At 37.7% G+C, this 25,373-nt stretch overlaps 1 protein-coding gene across 1 annotated transcript; it reads left to right on the top strand.

Moving 5' to 3' along the window:
* The first annotated feature begins 1,670 nt into the window (after positions 1-1,670).
* On the top strand, positions 1,671-20,090 carry LOC144434003 (organic cation transporter protein-like). The gene is made up of 10 exons (XM_078122442.1): positions 1,671-2,051; positions 7,385-7,488; positions 7,989-8,143; positions 10,633-10,804; positions 11,313-11,481; positions 12,173-12,249; positions 17,325-17,533; positions 17,822-17,930; positions 18,877-19,086; positions 19,931-20,090. The coding sequence occupies exons 1-10, from the start codon at positions 1,671-1,673 to the stop codon at positions 20,088-20,090; spliced, it is 1,746 nt and encodes a 581-aa protein (XP_077978568.1).
* Positions 20,091-25,373: the final 5,283 nt, after the last annotated feature.

Here is a 25,373-nt window from a genome sequence, read left to right as displayed (position 1 = left end):
GTTCGACCCCTTGACATGCCGGATGTCAACTAGAGGTGACTTCATGTTTCAATGCCCTTTGTAAACAGACAAAGTGCGAAGTATTTTGGTCATTTCAATATAACTTGTCAAGCATGTTGACTGATGGCGATAAAAAAAACAAATGACACTTAAGTTAGACTGAACAATTCAAAGCTCAAAGACCTTTTTCGCTTGTAAGATTCGCTCAGTTTTAGGGAGCCTTCTGTACTTACAGGGGGAGGGCCGAAGGAATCGGGGGGGGGGGGGGCACATTTTACAATCTGTAGTTTTGTGACCAAATTGAAGACTCGATGATTGTCAATTTGTTTTGTGTGTTTTGTGTTGAGCATTCAACATTTATTTTTACAAGTACTTTACATGCCAAAGTCCAAATGCATATATTGTAAGAAAATTGTTTAATAAAAAATAATGCATTTTATTGAGTGTGCCATCTCACCTTATCACTCACACTGTCCGTGAATGTTGTTGTTAAAATATGATAGTGATGGTAGCAGTGATGATGATGATGATGCTGATGCTGATGCTGATGATGATGATGATGATGATGATGATGATGATGATGATGGTGGTGGTGGTGGTGGTGGTGGTTGTGACTAAGTTTTGAATGTAATAGAAAACACGGACAGTGGTACATGTACTGACGCAAGTAGTGACAGTGAGTCAAATGAGAGTGACACGCAATACTGAAGGTGAAGATGGTGATGATAATGATATCGGGGAACTTTTACAAGTGACGAGATCAAGCAGAGTATGCACAACATGGAAAGCACGTTGTAGATACTAAATACTGTATATTGTGTATGATTATAAGACAAAGGCAACTAGCTAGTCATTTCCTGTTTGTCAATTTATCTGTACAAATATTGCTTTCTAATACAGAGTCAAAATAATTTAATTTGTATATATACATATAATGGGAATATTGATTAATGTTCAGTATATGCAATTGTCATGGGGAGGGGAGGGTCATGTTTTATAAAATGGGGCAAAGGGGGTCACTTTTTAAAAATGGAGAATGGGCGGGAGGGTCATGTTTTACTTAACAGACGATGTGTGATTTCCTCCGGCCCTTCCCCAATAAATACTGAAGGCTCCCTTAGAGTGATATGTGGCAACAGATCTAGAAGACTGCAGGTTATAACTACTACCGCGGCCACACACTACTTACTTACTCCGGTAACAAGCCTTGTGTAATATCGAACAATTACGGTAGGTGTCACTGGTTTGTTAGATGTAAAATTTATATTATCATTCATTCCAGTGTATTGCTGTTGATTGATGTTACAGAAAAAAAAAATGTTTGTTAGGTGTCCGTCCATCTGTACTTGTTTGACCAAATATTCTCTGTAGAAGTTGTAGAACTGAAAAACCTGAAAATTGACGGGCTCGACATCGCACCCTCAATAGTAGTCATTTTTGAAAATCTTGCCATTGTTGCGAAACAAACTCAGGCTCGATGCACCTTTCAAGGGCAAAGTGACCGCCAGCCGCTTGTCGTATCAGAAGAAAGCCTGAAGGTTTAGCAACTGGACTAAACCAACATATGAAAGAGATGTTAGATGTATATTTCACAAACTATGCACATAATATATTCGTTCATCAGGACATTGATCGAGTGACGTTTTGTTTTCTTGCAGTAACTGGACGAAATGAAGCAGTTTGACGAACTTCTGAACACTGTGGGTGCTTTTGGCCGCTACCAAAAGTTTCAGTGCTTTTTCCTGATTAACCTCTGTGCTATACCGATATTACATCAGATAGGTAACACCTTCTACAGTGCATCAGCTGACCACTACTGTAGAGTGCACAGCAACCAAACATATACTGATGTATCTCCAGTAAAGAATTGCACAATTCCGTATACTATAGATGACGATATCATCTGGGACAAATGCAAGAGATACGATGTGAACATATCTCAAGAAGTATCTGCCGAGGTTTGTTTCCCTCGTAGCAACGATATACTGATAAGTTGTGATCAAGGATGGGTTTACGACAAGACTTGGTATGAAAATACTGTTGTTATTGAGGTGGGTATTTTTTTTGTTTTTCTTTTAATTTCAAATTTGTTTTTGTTTTTGCTTTGATTATTTTGTTTAATCAATTGTAGTATGGGCCACAAACTTGACTAGTTTGTTTCAAACTATTTTTGTGGTCCAGCCATAAACTCTGTATTCATCCATCAGTTTATGTGTAATATTTATTCCACTGTCTTTTTTACTTTCTCTCTTGTTATGTTGATATGATTTTGAGTTTGTGGCAAATAAAATACTATTCAATTCAATTATCAAAAGGAACTATGAATACTATACACTTATTACCTGATTATAATGGCACTAGTTGACGTATATTACCCAATGGTGGTTATGCAGCAAGTATTTTGAAAGCCATGAGAAGAGTTGCTACATAACAGCACTAATGGGTAATACTTGAGATGTCTCTTGAAATAAACTTACGTCATTACGTATTCCAATTCAACTTAGTTTTATTACAATGTCATCGCATTGCTCTGTACAGAACACCTTCACTAACAACACAAAGAAAATACCAAAGAATATACCACAAAATAAACACATGTGCAACATAAAATACACAACACTGCACTGCAATGCACTGCACAAAGACAACAGGGGGACGTTATAACTAATGTGACGTCACCCACATATCAGTTGCTGTATGCATTTAACAGACGTATTGTAGAGAGTAACAATACTTTAATTCATTACGTATTTGAATTCAGTTTAGTGTTATTACAATATCTCCCAATTCAGAACATTGTCTATATACTTCTCTATTGCTTCCGGATAAACATAAAGATTTAGAAAGACTTCTTTTGATTTCTAACTGCCAATCTGAATGGCAGTGTCTGGGTTGCAGCCTGACTTTATTGCAGCTGTGGCGCCGATTGGTCTGAAGGATTTCGCTTCATTTAGTGTAGAAGCAATGGTAGAGTCGGAAATTGCCCCGGAAGGCGTTTTCAACGTGATGAACACTGGTTTCGTATCTTTAGGGTGAAAGGTTTCAGGCCTCCATGTGCACTCTTTGAAGCAGATTATAGGGTCTACGATCTCATTTGAATGTGGTGGTACACATACCTCGAAGCCTGTTCTATTTGGGTCAGTTTTAATCCCAAAAGAACCATAGTGCCACTGAACCGTCATCATTAAATTAATTCTACTTATTAGTAGAGAATATATTTCGTTTTGTCATCTCTGAAAATGGATCATAATAGTTGGGTGCTAGTTCTGACGGGTGTAACATGAAGGATACTGCCAGAAAAGTTAACACTTTGAGTCTCAATAATTTTAAGTTAAAGTGGCCATATGGATGAGAATTTGGTATTTATTTTGGATTTTTATTTGATAAAACAGCTTCACCATGTTTTTCTACTTGAAAAAATAATGCAAATAACATATACCAAGTCCATGTTCACATCTCAATAAACGGCAAAACATTAAACAATGTGTAAAATGTTTGTTATTGTACGTACAATAACAAACTTTTTACATTTTGTGCATCTTTTTGCAATGTATTGAGTTATGAACATGGACTTGGTATATGTTATTTTGCATTATTTTTTCAAGTAGAAAAACATGGTGAAGCTGTTTTATCAAATAAAAATCCAAAGGTAAATAGATACAAAAAACTGGACAGGCATGGTTTTCGTACGTTGTGATGGGCATACGGTGTCCGACTTCACCAATGCGATAGATAATTGTTGAACATCTTTGTTTTCCATAGGTGAGTGGAGACCATCCCTTCATAGCAGCCGATGTAGATTTAAGAATTGACGCGTGTCGCTGGGACGAATTCGAATCTGCAGTATAACACAGATAATCAGCAATAATTGCACAGTCTAGTGATGGAAACGTTGTTGACTATTCGCGGAAAACTCTGAATTTCTGTATTTGTCTATCATACAATGACATAGTTGATGCAGCCCAGCTCATGATAGTTTGTGTGGCCGCACGTTGGGACCAGCCCGGGTTTTACAGATACTCGCCAAGCGTAGAGGATCCATTTCTTGTTTTCTTTAGTGGTTCCACTCGATGATTTCCAACTTATATGATGTCTTTTATCCTTGGTAGACATATGTCATAGTTGGCTGAACCAAGGTTGCGCCGGCCACCATGGACCAATTATTGTCGCATCTTCTTTCTGTAATATCAGTGTCTTTAATACTCTTTGTAGAAGGCAGAAAAGTGCATTACTTTTTTACAAAATTGTTCTTTGCGTTCCAGTCTGTCTGTGCTAAAAAAAATAACGAGTCGACACCTTCGGTCATTTGATCCCACAGCTAGCTGTTGTACACTGGTACCTGATAAGCGGTCGACCTGATTCGGTCCACTTTCGGGACCCTATAGTTTAGGAAGCGAAATACTCTGGGATGCAGTTCCCATTCGTACATAGATTGGTTTCTGGACAAACTGTCTGCCAGAATGTTTGATTTGTCTGCCAAATATTTGGCTTTCAGGGTTATATTCGACTGATAAGCTTAATAAGCTTTGTTGGACTGGTTTTATTTGAACAACAAAAGGTCAACCCAATTGACACCTTCTAAATCCCCCTTTGTCTTACACTATAAAATACTGATAACACTTCAGCAGCAACTCAGACAAGGAGTTGGTTATCACCCGCTACCCAATGGCTCCGGTAGGGGACGGCTAATCCAGTACATTTCAAACACCGAGTCAACATTTTGACAGCTAAATAGGCTATAAGTATACAATAGACACCAGTGGAAAGATAAACAACAAGGCGGAGCCGCGTTGTTTATCTTTCCACCGGTGTCTATTGTACTTATGCCCGACAAGTTCACAGGATAGCAGGATTAGTCCATCTCACCCTTGCTAGACTAGATTAAGATAAAGTACACACTGTCTCACCCCTTGCCAGGCTAGGTGATGATAATACTGAGATAAAAGTGTACACATTCGGATGGGGACACACACAGCATGCAGTGTTCACGGCGAAACAAATAAGCCATGCAACATTCACAAGCCCTGATAGGACTGAACAACGAGACGTGTCTTATGTTATAGTGTAGCTCATATGAAGATATGTGTAAAATTCGTTTTTTAAATGTTTACGTTTCTTTTGAATGGTTACAGTTGTGTCCTTCATCCTTAAACCCTTACTGTGCAGTCACTACTCCATTCATGGTACAGTAGTATGACTTATTTTTACTCCACAACTATTTTTCTCCGTAATTAAGTTCTCCTCGTAATTTTGGCAAACTATTTTGGTCCTCTTGCATTTCATTCTTGAGACCATGGAGGCTTCCCATATACTTCCATGTGCAGGCATATGGTTTCTGACTTTGCTGGACTGGTTTTACTTGAACTACAAAGGTCAACCCAATTCACACCTTCTAAATCCCCCTTTGTCTTACACTATCCATTACTGATAAGATTTCAGCAACAACTCAGACAAGGAGTTGATTATAACCCGCTACACAAACTTTAATATTAGCTCCGGTAGAGGACTGCTAATCCCGTACATGTCAAACAATGTGTCAACATTATGACAGATAAAGGGCATAAGGACTAATCCTGCTATCCTGTGAACTCGTCGGGCATAAGTACAATAGAGACCGGTGGAAAGATAAACCTGGTATCTTTCCACTACTGATAGCACTCCACGACAGTTGGTTAGAGCCCGCTACACAAAAGTTTCAGATTATCAATACAGGTCCGGTGGAAGTATGCTAATCCCTAGTCTATCAGCTAGCCCTCGGATGTTCTTCCGATAAAATACGACACACAGCCGAACAACGTTATCGAGGATGGAACATGCGAACTTCGTTCGCTTATAGTTATAGCATCGAAAGAAAGCCCGAACGTCTAGCAGCAAGACTAGCTAATCCCGTACATTTCAAACACCGAGTCAACATTATGACAGATAAAGGGCATACGGACTAATCCTGCTATCCTGTGAACGTAGTTGTTACCATAGCAACTGTCGGTTAGCAGTTCGGAAACCTTGGTTTGTAATTGTTTTGTTGAAGAAACGCCACTCGTCCGTCTATGGGGCACCTGGCTTTCACCTGAATCGAGTTGAGTGCAAGTTTGTATGTTGTAGTATAGGTGAGACCCACCTTGGTCATAGAAACGCACTGACCAACTATACGTGCTAAACCCATGGCAGTTATTTCACGGGTTATGTATCATAATGTAATCTTTGTATTCTCTGTTTTGGTATATGGACCTGGCTAGTTTGTGAGTCGGTGTTTATTAAATACCCTATAACAGTTTCTGATGGGAAGGTTCACGTGATGATTTTTCCCAATTTACTTCCCATTTTTCTAGTGTACTCAAAAGTATTGCTTTGTGGTTACTTACATCATTGCCATTTGTTACAAGTAAGAAATCATCACAATAGAGTACAATTTTCAAATCCAGTGGGCGTAAATATTCAACAACAGGTCGTAAAACTTTAGCAAACTAGTATGGCCTCACATTGAAAGTCAAATGCAATACATTCCAACAGAACTAGTAGTATCTACCTTTGTATGCAAAACCCAAATAAGTTTGGCATTGACTGTACGTGATGGAAATCATGTTTTATATCAAGAGTTACTAAATTGTCTTTTGGTTTTACCAAGTCTATTAACTGTCAATATACCGTCGTTTTTAAAGGAATGATTTTCACAGTGTTCATTGACTCGTCGTAGGTCTATTACTAGACTATAGTATCCATGTTTCTTTGGTACACATGTTATTGGAGACACACAATGTGGTTTAGAATCACTTTGACTGGTTGCACCCTTTGAAATAGGGGTGATATCTCTGAAGTCAGAAACTTATCTTCTAAATCAGAAAAGTTACGATTAGGTAATTCGAAACTAGGAATATTCTCGAAAATGGTAAATCGACATAATAAGTTAACATGATAATATATACATATTCAGAAGTTTAGCCGTATCGCTGTTGAAATTTCCCTGGACAAGTAGGGCAGAAAATTAGTCTTGCAAGTATCGAATATTGGCCGATAAGATAGGCGCTGTTGAATTCTCTTCTAAGTTCACAATACGGTCATATAAGCGTTGTTGTTGCACTTGCATATCACTGAGCATACCGTGGATTTTGATAAGACTGGATGATATGTCGTCTGTTTCTAATAGACCATTATGGAAGAAAATTATGGAATAGAATAGAATATGTGATGCCAACACCATACTTTGTTTGGTGTAACAATAGCTGTAAACAGCGAATATAAATGTTGTCAACAGTGAAACAATATTGCAATTATCACCATTATAATGTTATTTTGTATTATTTATTTTATATTCATTTTGATGTTTGTAGAACCAGTTTCCGCAAAATAGTAGGAATAGTGACCATTTCTTTTATATTTTTTCCAGTATGATCTGGTTTGTGATGAAGACTGGCTGAAGCAACTATCCAAGTCTATTGTACCATTTGGTAACCTAATCGGTGTTGTGAGTTTTGGCCAGCTATCAGACATGTGAGTGAGTGAGTGTGTGTGTGTGTGTGTGTGTGTGTGTGTGTGTGTGTGTGTGTGTGTGTGTGTTTCATACAAGATCCAAAGATAAATTTAAAAGTCGAGTAGAGTAAAAGAGAAACGGCAAACTGAAAAAGCAAATATAGGACTATAAATAAAAAACACGGGAATGACCTGTGGTGTGAGCAGAGGAAAACATAAACTAACATTTTTGCTCTTTGATGTATGTCTTCATCTGAATATTTGTCCATTTCCTTAATACATTTTATGGGTTGGTTTGTTAGTTGGTTTGTTGGTTGGTTGGTTGGTTGGTTGGTTGGTTGGTTGGTTTAGTTGGTCGGTCGGTTGATTGGTTGCTTGATCGATCGATCGATGAATGAATGGATTGATTGATTGATTTATTGATTGATTGATTGATTGATTGATTGTTTGGTTGGTTGGTTGGTTAACCTGATATCATGAAGGTCTGAGCGTTTGTATTTTATTTCTTTACTTTTCTTTAGATTTGGAAGAAGGATTGTTTTCATAATTACCCTAACACTCAGCGTTGTCCTGTCATTAGGAACTGCATTTTCATCCAGCTACATTGCATTTATCATAGGACAATTTTGTCTCGGCATATTTCCAATATCGTTCGGCCTAACTTGTCATGTTTTGAGTAAGTTTATACCTCCTCATCTTAAATGCAAATACTGACAACCACCTCTACAGTGGCCCACAGGTGACATAGGAACAATACATTTGTGGACGAAATAATTAATTTTTTGAGAGCAAAATATTTAGTACAAGGATAACATTTTTCTTTTATAGGACAAAACATTATTTTTTTGGTTGACAAAACTAAAAAAGTTTTTTTCCAAAATAATTAATAATAATATTGGATCTTGGTCAAAAATAAAATTTGCAAAAAATAGTTGAAAAAAAAATTGAAAAAAACATTGGAAAAAAAAGTTCAAAAAAACACTAAAAAAAAGGTGTACATCTTCGGACAACTCGATTTTCACACAGGGGTGTGGAGTAACTCAAATGACTGACTTCCGGTAGGCCAAACACATTGGTCACTGTACACTCATGCGGACATTTGATTTGAATACCTATGAATACATACAATGATGCTCCTACTGGCAGATGATTGACGATTCTCTGTCATTAAGTGTTCTTTGTTCATCTACACTTCACCTATAAGTGATAAATGTTCAGTCTACAATTTGTCTTATTCTGCGCCAGTAAACAGAGGGAAAATGGCTGAAATCAGGGCCTGGTAAATTTCTCCGAGGGGGGAATTCGAAGAATTTTTACATCGGACCAGCAAAAAGACTGAACCTGGGGCATCTGACCTCCTTCCTGTGAAAACAGGATGATCCCTGTCATTGATTTTGAACTAATTCTATCTCTTATTGGGAGTGGGGGGAGGTGGCTAGCCAGGTGTATATTGAGACATATACCTACCATAGACTTGTATTAGGGTAAATGTAAATGATTACAAAACACCTTTAGTCTCCGACTTGTTTTGCACCTCAATGGGCTTAAGAAGCTTGAATTGGTTAAATATATAAACATCATTGAAGTTTACATTAAACAGACACAAGCCACGAGTGGCACACACCAGCTGTGGTATAAACATTTTACGCATGAAAATTTCTACATGAACCCTTATGGAGGGGGGGGGGCTTTATTTAACTATTCCAGCATACAGTTAGTGTTGATGCATGCCTTCTCAGATATTGCAATTGTCTTCTAGCATTGTTAGCACAATTGATTACATGTATGACTACATATTAGAGTAGGCTCTCGCAGAAGTCTGTTTTACTGAAGATTATGTTATCATCACTTAAAGTTGTCAACTCAAACCTGACATTAAGTGATTCTAATCAATGATTCGATGATGAGGGGGGAAATGCTTACCATACATAAAATCAATTGTTCTAACAATGCAAGAAGACAATTGTAATATCGTAGGAGGCATGCATCTACACTATGCTAGAATAGTTAAATAAAGCTCCCCCCCCCCCCCATACGGGTCCATGTAGAAATTTTCACTTGCGTAAAAAGTTTATACCGCAGCTTGTGTGTGCCACTCGTGGCTTGTGCATATTTAATGGTTATACTTCCATGTTTAATGTAAACTTCAACGATATTTATATATTTAACCAATTCAAGCTTCTTGGAAAATTTAAGCCCATTGTGGTGCAAAACTAGTCCGAGATTCAAGGTGTTTTGTACTCATTTACTCCTACAGCATACTTTAATTGTTAAATCTAACCTAATACAAGTCCATTATAGGTAATATGTCTCAATATACACCTGGCTAGCCACCACCCCCCCCCCCCCCCGATAAGAGAGTTAGTTCAAAATCAATGATAGGGATCATCCTGTTTTCACAGGAAGGTCAGATGCCCCAGGTTCAGAGTCTTTTCGCTGGCCCGATGGAAAAATCCATCGAACCCCCCCCCCCCCTTCCCTCATAGAAATTTACCAAGCCCTGACTTCCGTCATTTTCCCTCTGTTTACTGGCGCAGAATAAGACTAATCATAGAATGAACATTTATCACTTTTAGTTGAAGTTTTGGATGAAGAACACTTATGACAGAGAATAGTCTATCATCTGCCAGTATCAAATTAAATGTCCACATGAGTGTACAGCGACCAATGTGTTTGGCCTACCAGAAGTCAGTCATTTGAGTCACTCCATGCCACACCCCTGTGTGGAAATCGAGTTGTCCGAAGATGTACAACTTTTTTTGAACTTTCTTTTTGACCAAGGTCTGATATTATTATTAATCATTTTGGGAAAAAAAACTCTTTAGTTTTGTCTTACAAATTTGAACTTTTTGCTTTGATATTTCTATTTTGAACCAAAAAATGTTTTGTCCTATAAAGATTTTATCCTTGTACTAAATATTTTGCTCTCTAAAATATAATTATTTCATCCACAAATGTATTGTTCCTATGTCACCTGTCGGCCACCGTAGACTTCCCCGTTCGAATTTCACATGAAACCTCAATTCAATATGATTTTCCAATTTTCAAAGATATGTTTTGTTTATTAGTATGCGCACTATTATATCCTCATTTACCATTTGTTCGAATGATACAGCGACGACATTCACAATTTGTGTGCATATCTTTCGTCTGTCTCATTTCTAGTGGTGGAAATAGTTGGGAGTAAATATAGAGCGATGTGCTTGGTTCTCGCCCATATCGATGTCTGCATTTTTTACATATTACTTGGAGTGGTAGCGTGGCTATGCAACGGAGAATGGCGGAAAATTCAACTAATCGCTGGTCTCACATGGGCAGTTTTTCTACCAACTGTCTTGTAAGTACATGTTCTATTACTACGGCTGGTGTTGTTTTCTTTCTTACTCAACTTTTGAACTTTTCATTACACTGTGTATTTTTCACGTTACATTATTTTTACATGATTTCGTGCTAATATGTAGGTTGGGGGATCATGCCAAATACACAAAACAGTACAAAGTTAGATAAAAAATGAGTCAATGTAAGATGTGACTCTCACCTGGCTAATTCCTATATTCCAAACTACGGCCCTCCCTCGAGGCCCGATTTGTAAAAAGTGACAGCACACCCACTCGCAAAAGCCAAGAGGATTGATTGAACCTCTTCACATAGTGTAGCAATTGGTTTCGAAAATATTTCAATGTGAGTCAAATGTGTCTACTTGATGTAGTTACTTAAAATTGGGTGAAAATGCCTTCAGATAATGTATTTCATGTGTAGATTATAACCTGCATGTCCGTTTTATTCAATTTTATTTATTTATTCAATCGTTTTCACTGGTAAAATCTGCCCTTTCTAACCTACAGTATCATAACAGAATCTCCAATGTGGTTGATGCAAAAACAAAGGTACGACAAATGTTTGAAAGTCTTGAAGCGTTTTGCGAGGTTCAACAGGAACACTCTACCGGACGATGTTTTTGACAAGGAAAAGAAAATGCTTTTAAACTTAAAAAGTGAAGCCGGAACCTCAAAGGTTTGTGACAATTCATCAACATATATCGATTTTGTACATCACAATATCATCAATATAGATTGTCAATACTACATTCGATATTTTTCCTGCCAGCGACCTATTTCACTGAAGCTCATTTTCTTTCCCCATATCTCTTATGGCCTAGCGGTCTCGGGTAGTACTTACCCAACATAATTAAATTGCGTTTTGACTGCTTTACTCGCACGCACGATACTGTTCAAATATACAATATTTAATAGAAGAATGAGTGATTAAATCCAAAACTCACAGTGGTATAGACATTCTGTGTATAGTGGTATAGACATTCTGTGTATAGTGGTATAGACATTCTGTCATAAACACGCGTATTTCATTCCCATTGATTAATGAACCTACCCTTTATTATCATTCACAATGACTCCCTATCTACACAATACACAATCTCTCTCTCTCTCTCTCTCTCTCTCTCTCTCTCTCTCTCTCTCTCTCTCTCTCTCTCTCTCTCTCTCTCTCTCTCTCTCTCTCTCTCATGGTTTGTAATTAGTTTCATTTTTATTATTAATTTTCTACTCATTTATTGAAAGGTCAGTCGACAAACACGTAAATAAGTAAATGTATATTAGTTAAAGGTGACAAGACCCAACAAATTCAGTTTGTTTAAAGGTGACATTTCCATCTTTCCGGTATTACCAGTTTTCTAAATTCATTCCAGAAATGTAGATATACACTATTTGACCTTCTAAGGTCGCCCAGATTACGAATTAGGACAATGGTTATATGTTTCAGTTGGTAAGTATCTAGTATGACTAAGTAATGCGAATTCAGTCTTGCAATATATGCATTTATTTAGCATGCTTATACATGCGCACACCCTTTCCGTACATACACATGTATACACACACGCAGACGTAAACATGTACAAGTACATTTCCACATAGTTAGGAGTTAGTAGATAATTATTTCAGTAAAGGCCCACAGCCCATCGTACAAAGTGGTATTTTACATGACAGGACAGGATTGGTCAAAAAACAAACAAAAACAATTTTGTACAATAAATAAGTAAATAATTAAATGATGCTATAAGAAATGAAAACATTTATAGGTGTCAGGTTCATTCATAACTGGACAATTTTTTTTTTGGTCTTAAAAGACTTAAATATGAAAATTGCTAGATGCTGTATACGGTGAGGGATTATGGTAGAGAGATAAGAAGGGAAATAAACCTTTGTTTGTTTGTTTGTTTGTTTGTTTGGAAAAAATACGAAATTGTGCTGGAATATATCGAACTCGTCAACAGCGTATAATGGAGATATCAAAAGAAAGTGGTATTCATCTTCTACAATAGAAATATTACGAAGAGTACAAAACCGGCGGACAGTTGCGATTGTCAAGAAACACGTTTTCGTGTCTTCCTGTTTCAACTCTAAGTTTGTGGCCAGAGCAACGAAATTGGGCCAAAGCACGTTCAAATGCAAAAACTGAAATACAAGACAGATACTTTTCTGGTTAAAGTTCTGATTTGAATTCACTGTATGTACAAAGCCTGGCTGAATCATTGATAATTTGCAGCAGTCCATTCCTGTAAACAGCAGTCTCTTAATCTTTGAAAATAAATTTATGAAAACTTTGGGGTCACCAACTTGCTGCTCTAACCAAACTATGCCAAATCCATATCTCATTTAATAACAAACACCAAAGGTGTGAAGCCCAGGTTTTCCTACCTGCCTCATCAAGTCTTTTCAGCATTAAATACCCCACTTTGGGATACCTGTCACTTTCCATGCCAATCAATTTTACTCAATTCGTAATACAGACATATAACATAGGGGAAATCTGCCACATTCTCCAAGCACAGCCACTGAATTTACATTACTGTTTACACCCAACAAAAAACGACAAAACTTATACTGTATTCTTTTTATTTGTTCAGCATATATTAAAATCCCCATATTTCATTGCCACAACAGATTGTTGGTACAACAATTGCGTCGAACAGTTTAAACGAACTTTTGAGTGATAGACCCCCTAACTTCCCGATAAAAGTTTGAATTTGAAACAGTGCTTGTTTCCTCTCGCTGTTAAGTTCCTTTTTGCCGGAGACCAAGACAATCTTGAGGAAATTAACAAACCTAAATAACTGTAATATATCACATTACGAAAGACAATTATCTTTGTTTTATCCAAATTAATTTCCATTGCCCAATGTCGACAAAACTTATCCAGCTTATTCACTTTTACGTTGTAACCAAATTGGCAAATCTGCCGCATCTGCGACGTCATCTGCATACATAAAATGTCAACTGATGGAAATCTTCGCTAACAAAAATGTCACCTGCTGCATTGCCATTCATATAATTAGCCAACTCGTTAATAAACAAAGAAAATAAAAAAAGGACTTAACATACACCCCTGTCTAGTTCGAATCTTACAATCAAGATACTCTGTTATTCCATCATTGCAACGAACACAAAAGTGAAGTTTACTATACATTGAATGCAAAACTCATTTCTACATAGCCATACCTACCACCTCACCTAGCATATACATGAAAATTTGCGCACACACATGCCATACACCTTCAGACAAACAGACAGACAGACAGACAGACCATGACATTCACAAGCCATTAGCGGTCCAAGTGCAACAAACCCGCGGGCTTGCCTGGCGAAAACGGGTGTCATAAAAGTTGTTTGCATCTCTAAAGCTGTTTAAAGCGTTACTTATAATAGCCTAATAAATTGATAACAACTGATATAAGACGGAGATAAGGTTTGCCTCAATTGCAGTCCACTTGCTTGGCTAATGGCTTGTCCCAGTAATGAGACAAGCACGGCGGCAGGCAGGCATACGCGCGCACAAGTGTATGTAAATAGATTTCCAAAGTTTCCGACTTTTTGCCTGCAAATGACGTAGTTTTCATAGGTGATTTAAGATTTGTATGACATTTTTGACAAAAGTAGAAAAATTGATTTTTTTTTGGAAATCTGCGATGAGCATTTTGCTTCGGGAGTCTTCGGGAAATTGCGTCACTGCCGGAACACGATTTTTTTAAACGTTCATGTTTTTTTTTAAACCATGCCTGAACGTCGCGTGGTAGGGGGACGTCAACGCTTGAGTCTACATTGATTTTTTCACTACAAAAGATAAGTTTCCAAACGTTTTCAATGATGTCTTAGTGCTGCACAATTCTCAAACTCACGAAAAACGATTTTTTTTTAATTGACTTCCGATCATGAATGATGAGATATGGCGTCCTGGCAACAATGACGTTTCTTTTGTTGGCTGTGATTACGAGTCCAAATGTTGAATTGAATTGAAAGTTATTTCACCAGATAAGAAACATAAATTACGCTTTCAAAGAACATACTAGTATAACGTTACGAGCTGGTACCACATAATGGGAATTTTAACTCCCAATAAGAACGTCTACATATACGCAGCCCATATCGCCGAGCCGATGAATACTTGAACAAAAACAAAACACGCGCATACGTACAGTACAGTGCACTTCCTTTTAGACATATTCATGACCTTATTGTATCCTTGTCAGTGAATGAAGACCAGTCATTTATAAATGCAACATTTAATGCATTGTTCGCAAGGTTGAGAACAGTTGGATGTGACTGAGCCTCGGAACAGAGTCAGAGGTTCGTCGGGCTGTATACTAGCGTGTTCTCCGGAGCGTGTCTAGTCACAAGTCGTGCTGAACTGGGTGCTCTAGCGGTAGACCTCGCCCAGCTACCCTGGAACATGGTGTATGTTCAGTGCTCATGGTCAATAAATTATTTGGCCGTTCCTGAACTGTTCTGATTTTTTTTATGGTAATGATAATCTCACAAAATCCTTGACAACCGATCAGACCTTCAATTACATAGACGTTCACATGATGTATATGAATGGCGGTTCAAACACAGTTTGCGCACGTGTACATACACACTGTGTAGTCAGGTAGTCTGTAAGCCGATGTAACCCCACTAAATAGTACTACTGTTACGGTGTTATGATCTCAGTGGGACAACTACTTTCGACCCAATTTTTTCCTTCATCTGCTAATTTAAAATATCTACTTTATATTATCATAACTCAGTCAGTATTATTTGTTAGTCTGTCGACAATGACATCGTCATTGCCGTCGCCACCATCAACGACCATCTGCAGCTGGGGATTGTTGTTTGGCTGTAGTCGTGGTTGTGGTAGTGGTTCATACATATATGGTACAATACAAGCATCCCCCGGTACCACATCTTCTTCGTCATCACTAGTACTCGCATTAATACTGCATGTATTGTTGTCATTGTCAATTTCGACTTCTAAATCACAGGGGCATGTATTATTGCTTAGATTGCCGTTTTGTTTGGAAAATATCGCATGAATCCTGCTGCTACAAATGTATCAATCTCTATACTACGAAGAAATATAAGAAGAGCGGTCATCTTTTTTCGTTAACCTTTCAAATTTGAACAAAACATGCACATTTGCAACAAAAACATACCTACATGAAGAATAGGTGCCAAGTAAAGTTATAAACTATCACAGGGGGCAAACAATGCTTTTGTAACAAAATAAAATGGACCTTTCACAATGAGAGAGCGCTGTATAAAATCCTCTGTATGTCAAAGGCAAGTCAAATGACAGCCGTCTAATGTTCACTGCTGATTGGCCGAGAAAGAGGCGTTGACTAATGATGTCAGATGACCGCTATATTTCAAATTCAGAAGCACGTCCCCATCACTACCCCCATAACCATGCATCGCGAAAAGTTTACAACAGCTTCCTGGCGATTTCCAATACAACTGCATTTTTACTGTGTCAAACTGTGAATCTGTGTATACTGAAATTGATTTCATTTTTGGTGGCCCATAAAGTAGTGATGCTTCCGGGGGATTTGAAGGTCTTATTGTCGACAGTGTAGTTTCGATCAGCCAATCGGCCCGCAACGAGCTGATTTATTCAAAATAGCTACACGTGCAGAGGAGTTTATACAGGGTCGTGAATCGATGTCCCCCCTTCTCTCTACCCCTTACAGGTAGGAATACATGTATATAGTCAAAAGGTTGTTATATTTAGTCTGTAGACCTGGAAAACAACAATCTATGAAATATTACACGCCCCATGTTCTAAATAGTCGAACGTGGTTCCACTAGAATCAGTATCGCTTGTTATGCAATCGGACATATTTGAAATTCCTTCTGGTTGTGACGTCATGAAATACATAAACAACTTCGGCAATTTCCAGAATTTTTCCAAAGAAATCTATTTTTCATAATTAATATCGTACTTTTGTCAAAAATGTCATACAAATCTTTATTCATCTGTGAAAACTACATCATTTGCAGGCAGAAAGTCAGAAACTTTGGAAACCTATTTACATACACTTTAAAACTATAAGGTACATCGGTTTATGCACTTTGCTATGGTTAATGCACATACCAAACTATATTAAATTTGAAGTGTGCATTCTTAACATATAGCTTAATTACTAAACATAAACAAATTATGCAAATGACTAATTAATGTTCTTTGAATGTTTACCAAAATCGAAATATATCTTATCATAACCATATAGAAGATGTATAACAAATTTCATTGCAATGGATGCAGCAGGTTTTGAGATATCGTGTCCACAGACTGAGACAGACAGACAGACAGACAGACAGACAGACAGACAGACAGACAGACAGACAGACAGACAGACAGACAGACAGACAAAAGCATAATATAACCCTCCCTTGCGCGAGGTAAAAAATGTTTCCAAAGATTATGTAGTAACTTTGATGCTGAATAAATATCGTGTCTCTTTTTGATGAGTGACCATTGGTGTTTATTGATCGATAACTTGAAAGTTGTGATATTCACCCACTAAGGTTTGCCTGTGGTTTCGTGTATTACGGCATCTCACTAAACACTGATCAAATTGGAAGCAATCCGTACACAACGTTCATCTTGGCTGGCGTTGTAGAAATACCTGCACAATTATTGGCGTGGTTGCTAATTGGAGTTATTGGCAGACGTTGGTCCCTTGCTGGATTTCAAGTGATTGGCGGTGTAGCTTTGATTCTTAGCATAATACCCCGTATGTACAAGTTTTTTTCTTCTAATTAAATATAATACAATTAAGGTTCTACTAATGCAATTAAGTTACAATTGAAACGAGTAAACCTGAAGCGGAACGTCGCCTCCCAAATCAAGGACAGATATAGTAGGAGTTGATATTACTATGCTAGAAAGATGATGACAACCTTTATCACATAGATGGAGCCATTTTTCTCTTTAAAGTAGTAGTTGTTACTTCATCGACGCGACTGCGTCATGTATTTCTTTCGACATTCCAACTCAAAGGTGGTCTAACATTTTTCCCTAGACAATCCTGAAGTGGCTGTAGCTATAGCTTTGCTATCGAAGTTTTGTATCGCTGCTGTCATGATTACTGAGTACGTTTACAGTGCAGAAATATATCCAACCGTTGTCAGGTAGGTACTTCAGACATTATGCCATGCACCAGCCAGGTTCAACAAAAATATTGAATATATACTTTTAAGGTCGTTCTACGTAACGACAACGCGCGTCTATGTCACGACAGCGGGTGTCTACGTCATTGGTTCTGGCGTGTTTGAAATATGCATCAAAAGCCCAAACTTGTCATTGCTTTCCCCGATATTTTTATATTAGGCCGTTGAAATAAAAAAAAAAGTTGTTTGGTTCCGGTTATCCGACCCCACCTAGTTTTTCACGCCGACCCTCAACTTTCTTTTCACGTATTCGAGAAAAATTATAATAACATCGCGAAAATCGTGGTCTCGCAAGAAATAGTGGATGCGGAAACAAACATCAACATTAAAAGACAATATATAATTATCCTTCCACTCTGTAATGGCTGTACATCTGATAGGAAGAAATAAACAACACAGAGACCATTTGGAAAATAATGGAAAATCTGAACTAGACACTCACACATGAGAACAAATATAAAAATAAAATGAAAAATCTACCTACCCCACCTATTTTAAAATTGAATGTAATCGGAACCACACAATTTTTTTACGCCTTACTGGCGATGCTATACTTTATTCACCAAACTCATGACCTAAGGGTTGTCTCTGTTCGTCTAGCGACTCGTACTGACAAGACCCCCTTAGGTCACTTGTATTTTCCTTGGCTGAAAGAAACATATAATTAAATCGTATTTTAGAAACCGACAACTTCTTGAGAACGAGTGCATTTGAGTGAAATTTTATGTAACCTTAAGCAATGTTCATGAACATTCACGTATTTTCGAGTGTGTTCAGTAGTAATGGAAAGAGATGGCGTAAAATGCAGTTTGTGAACGATGTTTTTAATTGCAGACGTGTCTCCGATTTCGTAATGTAACATATGAACTACGCTAATCTATTCGAGATATCATTTTATTTGTAACAGAAATGCAGGCATGGGTATATCGTCCATGTGTTCTGGTATTGGTAATATCATTTCATCCTTTGTGATTTTACTCGACGTTTACTGGGCTCCACTACCCTTTGTTATAATGGGTGGTATATCAGTGATTGCTGGATTGACAGTACCCATTCTACCAGAAACAAAAAACGAAAGACTACCAGGAACAATTGAAGAAGGGGAAGTATTTGGAACGTAAGTACAATGTGTGTGTGTGTGTGTGTGTGTGTGTGTGTGTGTGTGTGTGTGTGTTTGCTCGACTCAATACTTCCTAATAACTTAACTTTGCTGCATTCTATTTTCTGGGCCGACAAATACTTACGTTTCATCGTGTGGCTAAACAGCTTATTACTAATATAGTTTCATTTCATCGTTTGACTCGATAAACATCATTTCTACATGTCTCTGAGGTGATAAGGTGATTTCACTTTGCTACACTTTGTCGTTTATGTAGACAACAAACCTTACTACAGCTGTACATTTTATACACTTTCCTTGTGTGAAATACCTTTATCTTATTAGATCGCCGTCAAATTTACAGTGTGAGTGTAGCACTGCTAATATTACGTGACATTGTTAGTATGCGTTTATTTCTTCCAGATAATACAGTGTTCGTCAGATTTTTGTCACACAAGACTATGAAATGTAGCAATCTAAGAATTTGTTGAACAGTGCGCATGATTTCTATGAGTTCTTACGATGATGACTACGTTTTCGAATAACTCGACAGTCAGAGTGGAAGTAACAGTCTGAATGGGAGTAACGTTACAAGGAGCCCAGGAAGCGTGTTAACAATGAATGAATGGATGGATGAAAGAACGAACAAACAAATAGGCATGGGTTAATATTTTAAAATGAAATATTTTAAAGTGATGAAAAACTATCTATACGGGTCTGGCTACCATTGAAATAATATACTCAGTTTCTATACACACTATCTACACAAACAGCAGGCCTGTATATATGTATATACAAGTGTATATATATATAGCATTGTCACGGTTACCAATTTCTCAGAATAAATATGAATTGATTGCAGGGCAAAATACGGTCACAAAGATAAAGGCCATCCTAACCTGAACACCGGAGAAGAGAAGCAAACACTATTATCTGACGGTGAACCAAATTCAACGAGCACTAACACTCAGTACAACTATGGTGCCCTCAACGATGAGTCCAGCACAGATAAAACATTTTGAAATACCCAACATTAGGCCAAAAGAAAAAAAAAATCTGGTTCTGGTCAGGGTAAACTTTCTAAAGTGGTGCGACGACGCGCTTTTTTTTTTTTTTTTTCCTAATTTTTTTTTTTTTTGTTGCAAATTAGTAAATACACATTTTTGACACTTTACATGCTCTCGGAAGATGTCATACAACTCTGGAAGTTGGCACTGTTGTATGGCAAGTTTTATACGATGCGGATCAATCATCCATCAGGGCATCACTAGTCACATTTACAAATTTATCTTATCGCCCAGTGGTCTGCAGTAACATATAAATCCCATCCAAGATAATAATGAGTCTTGCCTTGCAACCACTGTATGATGTCATTGTGCAACTTGTAACGAGAAATACGTCTGTCCAACGGACGCGTACGTAGAGGAGGCAGTGTTTTCTTTCGAGCACCGTCCATCATCAGCCTGAAGGCATTTCTCACTGGAATTGCCCGACCTTGCTTCTCTTGTTCCCCATTTATTTTACAACGCACATCTTTACTAAATTCAGTCAATGCAGAAACCTGGACTGTTACCGGAACAGACTGGAAGTGACCTGTCAACACACTGCTTACGTATAAACTCTGGATGTATGCGCTACGATGTTTGACACGTCTTTCCATCTCATCTCAAATGGAAAGACGTGTCGAACATCGTAGCGCATACATCCAGAGCTAACTGCTTACGCTACAGGAAAATCTTTGTATTCAGAAGGCAGAACGAAACGATCACCAGAACTAAGAACACCTCGAAAGTCAGCTGAATTGATATCAACATTTCAATTGCTCACGACGTACTCAAACTTCAGAAACATGTGAGCGGTTTACCACCTAGCACAGTGAACACACTATTTCCCGTGATTCCCATCAACCACGCTCATCGTACATATTACGTACACATATCGTACGGGGGGTTATGGGTATGCAACAGTACTAGAAGAAAAGGGTACCCGTTACCAAATAGAAGTGCGCCATCACACGAGTTAAATTGTTCCGCAAGCCTTGCATACAGTGTTGATCGACGGAGAATTGTAAATAAGGAACGGGAAAGCAAAAATTATCGGAAAAAAAAAGGATCGACGCGGGGGTATTCAGGGCACGCGCGCGCTGACCAGAACCAGACATATTTTTTTTTTTGGCCTTATAATATGCGTCATAGATTAGCACTAAATCACCTCGTTATAGTTTGCACAGGGTGGAATTCTAGTAGAAATATTAGGTTTTGTTAATATGGTTTTGAAATATATTAGTGACTTTAGACGAATAGAGACATATAAAGAAAATTTGTATCTGGAGATTTGCATTGAAGAGACTGAAATATGTAACATTTTGATAACAAGAAATTATTATAACCTACCTTCAAACCACTCTCATTAAAATCACAACACTGTCATTGCAGATCGTCAGCAGATGTCCACCTTGGGTCAGGGTACGTGCGAGTGATTACAATATTTAATGTTAGACAAAAAGTAAAAGCTAAGTTTATTTACGTATATTCTGTTTGAAACAGTTCAAGTTAGTCTAGGTTAGGGACCGGTCAGTTACTCCAGCCTAGGGGGTCGGGGGGGGGGGGGGGGGGGTCGGTGGATTCTTCCATCAGACCGACCATCTGTAAAACCAAAACCAGGCTGACCCCCCCCCCCCCCGTCACTTAATTCTAAAACAGGATGACCCCCCCCCCCATATATATATATATATATATATATATATATATATATATATATATATATATATATATATATATATATATATATACGGTTGCATACAACTAATAAAATCCATGTGCGTTGTAACGGGAATGATATTAAACCTAAGACGAGTGTGACATACTTAATACTTAGAGCTTACTCAAAAAGAAATTACTTGTCTCGGCTTAGATTCAGTGTCATTTCGACTATGCCTGTTCATCTTGGTACAGTGGTCTCACAAAGAAGTTAAAGGGTAGACTACAAGTTCTGCAAAATAAAATCATAAGATACATACTTAATGCTGCTCCTAGAACACACATTGGATATGATCATATTAAACTTGTAGGTATGTTTCCAGTAGAATCGAGGGTTGAGCAATTAAACCTCAGTCGTATGTTCAACATCGTTGTGCTCCTGAGTACTTAAATTGCAATGTAGAAATGGCCCGTAATCGGCACAGTTATAGAACAAGAGCGAGTGAACTGTCATGTGTAGTTCCAACAGTCAGTGGTATGGGTAAGAGTTCATTCGCCTACACAGGCATTGGTCTTTGGAGTAGTCTCCCACTCTCAATGAAACAATCTCATATAAAATAGTTTTAAAAGCCATGTCAAATCTTTACATATTATTTTTATAACATTTTAGTCCTTCGGAATCCTCTTTTTAATTGTGGGTGTAGTTAATGTGCGTGTATTTTATAACTCTATTTGGTGTCAAGATATTTTGAATATCCCTATGAGGACCACATTGAAAATACGTGTTTTTAAAATGCTTTTATGTGTTATCCTAGGTGAATTTTATACCTTGTATGTTGATATGTACTTGTTTAAAAATTTACTCAAATAAAATTCGATTCAATTCAATGTACTTGTATGACCTTGTATTCTCTGTTTGCATACATGACACTTCAATCATACAGTTTATTGTATCATTATATGTGTAACATGCCATGGTTGACATTGCAATGAATGCATCGGCCTTTACTGGCATTGTAAGACGTTCCGACACGCAAACTGCCATAGTGTGTCTGAAGAGTGATTTCTTCAAACCGAGAAGTCTGTCACCTTACCACTCGAGGTCATGGGCATACCGAAGATGAGGCCTAATAAATATGGTTTGGTTCCCCGACCCCACCACACCGACCCTAAACTTTTTTTATGCATTCGAGAAAAAAACGCGAATATTGTGAAGTCTCGGAAGAAATAGTGGATGCGGAAACTGACATCAACTTAAAAAGACAATACAAAACTATTTTGCAGTCTAATGAACATTCAAAATAAATGTAAGCTTATAACAAATCTGCCCAATAGTTTCCTTATTCATCATTTTTGATGAAAATATAATTTGTTTGAACCTGATTTCCATGCGGTCCATTCCATTTTATAGAATAATTTATTACCTAGGCACTCGTTGAAAAAATACCAAATATCACAATTTGCACAGTATCTTTTACTGAAACTTTATTTTTTTTTCTTCTATTTTTAGACTCAATTTTTCATATTAACATACGTCATCAGGTCATAAACAATTCTTTATCATTTAAGAGACTACAAAACTGCTACATCGGATTTCAGACCAATCTGCCAAGGACTTCTAAGATGATTTCAGACCTAGCATATAAAAGATAGGCAATCATATCATGAACAGGTGAAATTTGAAAGTGTGACCCTGACAATGTCTAACAAGGAAATCCTACAGCATACGCAAGAGCTTCGTATTAGGGCACATCGAATTTGCTCTTTAGATCTGATCACTTTTCATTGTTGTTTCATTTGTAGTGAACAATCATGATTTACTGTATCACTCAATATATAGAGAATTCACTCAAGTGTCCATCCCTATGTTATCAGGTGTTATCTTTCTTTTCAAGAAAGCATGTTCCATGTCCAACAAGCAGACACAACATATCTAAGTCTGTTGTTGCGTGATCAGAGTAGTGATAATTCCTTAAAAAAACAATCATAGCGGGGACTATGTCATTCTCAATGACTTGTTTATTTTTAATGTCTCAATTGGACATGCTATTATATTAAGTAAATACAAAGGCTGTCGAGTTTTGACGAAGTTTTGCACACGCACACCCACACATGCAAACGCGCGCGCACCTACAGCACTAGTAACTGAACCATTGATGGTCTATAGTTGCTTTTGAAAGTGATAATCAAGATGAAAACATTCAATTCATTGCCTATAACGGTAAGCAGTTACACTTATTCAAACGCAAGCCAAATTGATGAAACACGCCTCCACTGAATTAGATGATAACATCGGTATCCCCTATCCCCACCGATATTATCAAACCCGCACCCATACGTCCGCCGATCAACTTGAGGCCATACATATTCTGTCACCTACAAAATAATGACTGCGAGTATCAAGGTGAGAACATGCTGTCGCCCCTTTTGTTTCACTGCCTGTGGGACTATTTGGACGAGAATAGCCTGACATCATATGTCAAATGTGCAACAAAAGTTTAATGTGAACTAGAAGATAAAAGATCGTGAATCCGATGGCCGATATCCCCAGCGAAGAACTCGAGAGGAGGGACATATGTGTGTGCTAGGGTTCTTCCAAAAAAAGCAAACCACTATCATTCAAATCACTCCATCCCCAAGGAAGAGACTGACTGGTCCCCTGCCCTGCTTGAATATCGTGTATTTCGAAATTTGGATAGTACGATAATATATCGTACCATATATAAATTACTGACTGTCACTGTATATATGTAATTATAAGTGGTGTACTTTGGACTGTCCTTGACATGCCAGGTGTCAACTTGAGGCGACATCGCCATTAGCTCCAAACTAGGTCTTGGCCATTGACCAAAGATGAACAGATCGCACATATGAAAAACACTACCGAAAGGAGCTGTCGATTTTGAGTGTTATTTTGATAAGGTTATCAGTTGCTAGTACTTGCAGTGTGGGAAGGGGGTAAACGCTAAATATACTCGTAGTAGTAGTCATTTTTGAGAATCTTAGCATTGTTGCGAAACAAACTCAATTCACCTTTCAAGTACAAAGCTTCCTTCGGCCGCTTGTTGGTTTGGTCCGTTTGGGCCATAACGTAGTCTGATGAAAGGGGGCATGCTTCTCGGTTTAAAAAACCACACTGTCTCTGAACGTTTTTACGGTCAAGGCATGATTGAATTTTCAACTCAGGCTAGCTGAAATACAATTTTGTAAATTGCCATGAACTGTGTGAATAATCTGTCATGTATATCTAACACAGAATAAAAGGTCAGACAAGTACAGATGGACAGATATCTTACACACGTTTTTTTCTGTAATATCAATCAACAATAATACAATGGAATGAATTATTTACCCTTGTGCATCTGACAACCAGTGGCACGTACCGTTTGTTTGATATTACACATGTAACATAGACAAGGCTTGTTACCGGAGTGCGATCGTTGAGTAGTGTGTGGCTGAGGTAGTAGTTATAACATGCTCTGTTTCCACACATACCTCTAAAACTGAGCGATACTTACAAGGCGAAAGCGGAAAGGTCTTTGAACTTTGAATTGTTAAATCCAAATTAGGCAAAAAAAGAAATTATTTTTGATCAGCGCACGCATC

This window comes from Glandiceps talaboti, chromosome 1, assembly GCF_964340395.1.
Source record: "Glandiceps talaboti chromosome 1, keGlaTala1.1, whole genome shotgun sequence".
NCBI lineage: Eukaryota > Metazoa > Hemichordata > Enteropneusta > Spengelidae > Glandiceps > Glandiceps talaboti.
Note: the sequence above shows the minus strand (reverse complement) of the source record. Positions and strands in the feature narration are given on the sequence as shown.

Excerpts from the sequence above, each read along its gene's own strand:
- LOC144434003 (XM_078122442.1), top strand. The coding sequence starts at position 1,671 with ATGAAGCAGTTTGACGAACTTCTGAACACTGTGGGTGCTTTTGGCCGC. Across the intron at positions 8,144-10,632 it reads CCTAACTTGTCATGTTTTGA|TGGTGGAAATAGTTGGGAGT; the intron begins GTAAGTTTATAC and ends TCTCATTTCTAG. Across the intron at positions 11,482-12,172 it reads GTGAAGCCGGAACCTCAAAG|AAATGTAGATATACACTATT; the intron begins GTTTGTGACAAT and ends AATTCATTCCAG.